Source organism: Mus pahari, chromosome 15 (assembly GCF_900095145.1).
Source record: "Mus pahari chromosome 15, PAHARI_EIJ_v1.1, whole genome shotgun sequence".
Lineage (NCBI taxonomy): Eukaryota > Metazoa > Chordata > Mammalia > Rodentia > Muridae > Mus > Mus pahari.
Window position 1 is genome coordinate 12,777,244 of NC_034604.1, and position 6,000 is coordinate 12,783,243.

Consider the following 6,000-nt stretch of genomic DNA (forward strand, 5'->3'; position numbering starts at 1 on the left):
TGGATGCAGTAAATGACCCACTTTGCACACTAGGCATTAATCTCTGCTATGTGTCAACATTTTCTTCCATTTCTCTCGATGTCTGTGGACATTTTAGCCATTAGGCCGTGCTGTCTCTGTGCAAACATCCTGGACAGTTTGCTGGAACACGGAGAACCAACAACAACAGACACATCTTTTCACCCCATTAGGTACCAGCCTCCCACTTTGGATATCACTCAAGTGGCTTGAGGCCTTTCAACAGTTAATGGTTTAATATATTGTATTTTACATGATTTGAAACCTCAACACTAGTATAAAAAAAAAAAGCAATGCATTTTTTAGTATACCCATTTATATTTATTTGAATATGTATATGCACATCAAACTTACAATTAAATACTATGATGGTCTGTGTTGTTATCTGTGTCTGTAGTATTCAAAACATAGTGGTTAGAGTTCAAAGTCATGGCCTTCAAAGTGTATATGGGCGTGATCCTAAATCTTAGTTTAAATAAACACAAAGAACCTGGTATTTATAAACAACATAGGATATGTGAAACCATGGCTCTATATCATTTAAAATTCTTACATAGGAATTTTCACAGAATAAGTGCTCAATAAACATTTGCTGAGATGAATAGGTCTCTGTTGGAAACACACACTATTTATTTCACCGTGGCTCACAACAGCTTTCATGAGAGAGAGCATATCACTCCTCAAAATCTGTGGCAGGATGAATATTTCATGCTACCCAATTTGCTCTTGAAAAAATAGGACAAACCTCAACCCTTGTTGCCAGAAACACTTTCCTGTCCCCACTGTAGATCTGCACCTCCCACCTAATAAATTTGACTGATGACATCTTCCCAAGATGTGTTTATTTTGTGGTTACACTTAACAGCTTGTAAAGCATTTCAGAAATGTAACAGAAACTAATTCTAATTCAAATTAAATTATAAATCACAAAATATAAACAAACCTCTCCAAGGCAATTCTGGTTGCTTGAAAAATACTTAGCCTATTGTGTTAGCGTTGCAACCAAGTACTGCTAGAGAGACTGAAGTTGGTAACAATGGAAACACTGGCCCTCCATTTATAAGGTAATAATTAAACCCATATTCAGTTAGAATCATAAATTAAGTCGTTAAGCATAAGTTCCAAAGCTGGATCTGGGTACCATACCTTCATAGGCTCCTCAGTCAGGGTTGGTTCCAGGCTCAGGTTTACAGCTACCTGCCACTTTTCCTGGGTTTCTTTGTCTTGGGCATATATCAGGAACTTTGCCTGCTCTGCAGTGACAGGGAAGCTTCTCACGGCATATACCGTGCCGTCCTCATCCACCTTGAAATCTGCTGGCTCGCTGCTTTCATACTGAACTTTCCTTTTTCTATTGCAGTTGCTGAATTTCACTGGAAAGGGGTACAAGTGCCTGGTTACTCACCAAGGTGAGCATACTTCACGCCATAACATGTTAAATTATACAACGCAGCAGCATGAAATCACAGAAACTGGTTTTCACACTGTGTGCACAAGTTCCGGAGCATGTGTGTGACTGGCCCAAGTGCCCACAGATATGAAGATTCGAGCTAAAGCTTGCGTACCTCTCTTCAGGAGCCAGCCAGCCCTAGGGATCTGCCTGCCTCTACCTCTTTGGTTCTAATATGAGAAGCATACATTATAATTGCTGGGATTCCTACATGGGAGATCACACTCCGGCTTTCACGGGAAGCACTTCACTAGCTGAGCCATCTCTAAGCCATTAGGATGCTTATCTTCATACTACAGTCCAAGGTGAGTTCTCTCTAACTTCAGGGTATGCATACAAAGAAGAATATATCAACCTTACCCAACAGCAGGGTAGCTGAAGAAAAAGGAGTTACATTTACACTGAAGTTCTGAATAGGTACAGGCCTTTTTACCCCTTGTCTTTCATAAACACAAATGTGCAACTATGGCCAGAGGATGCACATTTTGCTGAAGATTTCATAATCCAGAGATAGAGTGTGCAGGAGGCCTCGTGCAAGTAAATAGTAGGCCAGTTACATGGCAGAGACTTAAGCATTCTTGCAATTGAGTGTCTCGGACCAAACTCCCCTCAGAGAAGAAGGCATGATTGAACCAAGGTATGGATAAGTTGTTGCCCTACATCTCCTTGTTTAAGCTTCTCCTTCCATCACCATCTCTTAGACACGGGGCCATCAGGTGCTCCTGATTTTATTGTTGCACTCTTGTGCAGGTATTGCTTTCTTTTCCCCTCTAAGCTCCCATCTTCCCTCAGTCCATGTTGTTGCTGGTCTTCCTCACACACCAATCGGAGTCCTACTATCAGTTTCATAGCTGAGCCTCACACTCAACTGGAGAGGCATTCAAGCCTGGGTTTCTCAGTTGTAATAACCCTGCACCCTTTCTGCCATAGGACCTTAGATAAACACCTGAAGGAAGGAAATTCTGGGCATCTTCATCAACACCCAGAATATGTCCTAGAATCCTAGAAACTCAGAGTGGAAAGCAAAAACAAAACAAAACAACAAAACAAAACAAAACAAAACTGTTCATTCCTGTTCCTCTGGGTGCTTCCGAACTTTTGGAATCTTAATGTAATTTCTCACAAAATGAAATAAACATGCATCTTAAAAGATTTAAATAAGAAATAAGTCAACAATTAAGGAGGAGGGTCTTATCGATTTCAGTGGGTTATTGATACCACTAATAATTGGGTTGACTTGAAAATGGGGGGTGGGGGAATCAGCATTGCATAATGCAGTGCCAATCAGCCTGCGTCTCAGATACTGAAAGTTAGAATCCACAGATACAACTGGGCATGCTCAGGACAGCCTCTGAGGAAGATCATTTCCTTTGCAGTCCACCTTCCATCTTTCTGAAGAAACGTTGCATGGGAATGGCAAGGGAAGTCATCACACAGAAGGTGGTTTTCATTTTCCAGAGAACTAAGGCTGCAGTTTGGTCCTGACTATATGGGACACAACTGGCAAGTGATAGATATGCCCGTAGTTCAATGTGTACTCACAGGTAATTTTCCTGTTTCCCAAGGATTGGAGGAAACACTTCTCTCCCTTATTGATATTTGGGTTTTAGACAGAGTCTCCTATAACTCAGGCTACCTGCAACTGAATCATTTAGCAGACAATGACCCTGAACTCTTGATTTTCTGGCCATACATCTGGAGCAGTGCAACCCAGTTTGAGAAGTCCTCTGTCTCACACACCCAGTGGAAATAAAACGGTCCTTCCAGTTCCATTCCCATCAATTCACTGCGACAAGTACAGACTAGAGTCAAGGTCCACACTCACTCATTTACCTCCCTAGATGTAATAAAACACTTTAACTATTGAATATATAATTTTTCACATACTGCCATATATATATATATTCAATTTCCAGTCATTAAAAGTAAAAATAAAAGTTTTATCTGCAACTAAATCATGTTAACATGTAACACTGATTTTTGAACTGTAAACATCCTTAATTAGACTTAGTATTGCAATCTTATGTTTGACTGAAGTATTTTCTGGAGAATGATGGCATTTTCTTCATTTCTTTTTTGTAAGTTAAAGACAACAAAGGGAAAAATAAAATTGTTTTTGGAACCTCACTGAGAAGTCAAGATGTTAGAATTATGCTATATTTTTATTAACAGAAGTAACTTCTTTGGAGATCACAAAAAAGAAATTCATGACATTTCAGTTTGCTCAGGAATATCTAGTCTCTTCTGCATTTCCTACTACATTTCATCAAAGAATCATGCATCCTTTCCCCAAGACACATCTGGATTACTGCAGCTGTGTCCCGAGTAGTCTTTCCCAGTTGCAGGTTACCCAGCACTAAGCCTGAATGATTTTATCCCTTTATATGTCACCTGTGACACAAGCCATATGTGTATCCTGCCAGCTTATAATGCTCTCCTAACTTTTAAAAATATTTGTATTTTGCTTTTAAATTGTATGTACGTGTCTATGTATGTGTTCACCCTGAATCTGTAATGCAAATTTTATATAAAAGATTCATTAACACTGTGCCCATTATAACGATCATTCTAATAAATTCCTTAGCAGTCTCCTATGACTATGCCTTCTCTCTTTAAAAAGAGGAAATTTTTAGTTTTTTGATAGGGGCTCTAAGTTTTTAATTTTCTATCACAACCAACTGTGATGAGAATAATGTAAGTAAGTGTTTGTAAATATCTATGAAAACATTACCACATTTAAAAAAAAAAGGAAGACGAAAAGAAATAAAATGGACTGGCATCATAGAGAATCTCTATACAAAACTTGCTATATCAAAACCCCACAACAAAAGCCAATGACCAATGCACAAATCCAAGGCCTTCAAAGAACCTGTAGTAAGTATTCATATTTAAGTTGGTGGCAGTAGTAGTTAGCACTAATTATTTGTAGACAGTGAAGCACTGTGAAGTAGAGTTAAAATTAGGTTAAAGGGGCTGGAGAACTTAGTATACAAGCACAAGGATCTGAGTCTGGATCTTGGGTGCTAATATAGCCATCCTAGCACCATGGAGGTAGTGAGAGAAGAATCCCTGGAACTCACTGAAGCTGTGAGCTCCAGCTTCAGTGGAGACCCTGCCTCAAAAGAATGAGGTGAGAAGTGACTGAAGGAGAATCCGATACCAAGCTCTGGCATCCACATGAGTGAGTATGAAACCCAACCACATGAAGATGGACCCACATGCACATGAAGATGGACCCTCATGCATCATATACATTTAGACCTAACAGTGAACTTGTGACACGAGACTCATTATTCCTGCTCTACAGATGTGTAAGAGAGCTCCATCCTTGCCATGTGTCTATGGCTCCAGTCATTTCTCAAAAAAAGGTCTAACAGAATCTCATGAGCTAAGTCACCTAAACATAAACAATTTAATAAACAATACAATTAGATGACAAAGAAGCCCAGTAAAACTAGTGAAGAAAATAATGGCAGATTTAGAGCTCTGAGAGTCCCATAGCAAACAAGATTTTAGAAAGTAACTCTTTTTTCTTATTATTTTCTCATACATTAGATTACCCGACTCTTCCCTCTTCCACTCCTCTCAGTCTCCCCCAGATCCACTGAGGTAGGACTGTAGGAACCAAAGTGATCAAGGACACCAAGGGAACTCTGCCTACAGAACAAGTAAGCAGGGCTCATAGGGACTCATAGAGATTAACATGTAAATAACTCAGGATACTGCCCCAAGGTTCTACAGAGACAGGAGCTAGAGGGGAAAGGGTGTGGACAGGTAGGCATGGAGAATTCACAGTCTTGACAGTGGGAGCCCACTTGGGTAATCTGGCATTCCATTCCTTAGTTGGATTCTGATGCCAACATGTTTGCAATTAGAAAGAACACCTTTGAAATAGAATATATTTGTAAAGAAGAAAATTGAGTTTATCCTCTGAGTGAGAAGAGGTTGGTCTCCGAGAATTGATCCTAGAACAAATGATTTGGTGCTGATTGGGTGAGAAAGGTCAGGAATTGAAGGTAAGTCAGTTGTTCTAGTCCCTGCCTCTAATGTGGAGCTCTTGTGAATCAGCTTAATAGACATTAGTATTAGAAACATGCAAATTTTCATTTAGTCAAATATTATGTAAAGACAACTTCTGCCTATCATTTATGTTTGTTGATCTCTTTATTTGTGCTGGGGACTGAACCCAGGGTCTCAGGCATTGATAAGCATCTCTAGCCCCATTCAGTAGTGAGTATATATATATATATATATATATATATATATATATATATATGTAATATATATTGGGATGAGCAGATGAATTCGTGCAAGTCATGCAAGCATGAGACCCTGAGCATGATGCCCACCTAGTGCCCTTGTGGTTAAAGGATAGAGACACAGGTAGATCCCTGACTCATTAGCTAGCCAGCTGCTCCAGCCACACTGTCAACACTCAGATCAGTGAAGAAACCATGTCTCAAAACAGTAAAAGTGGAAGGAGATGAAGGAGAGAGAGAGAGAGAGAGAGAGAGAGAGAGAGAGAGAGAGAG

At 39.6% G+C, this 6,000-nt stretch overlaps 1 protein-coding gene across 2 annotated transcripts in view; it reads right to left on the reverse strand.

Annotated features, from left to right (window-relative positions):
• Cdh2 (cadherin 2) overlaps positions 1-6,000 on the reverse strand; it is a 218,364-nt gene that overhangs the window by 57,543 nt on the left and 154,821 nt on the right. For both annotated transcript variants that reach the window (XM_021214167.2, XM_029546711.1), the window contains one exon: positions 1,165-1,391. In XM_021214167.2, the coding sequence (XP_021069826.1) occupies positions 1,165-1,391 (227 nt within the window). The remainder of the gene's footprint in view (positions 1-1,164; positions 1,392-6,000) is intronic.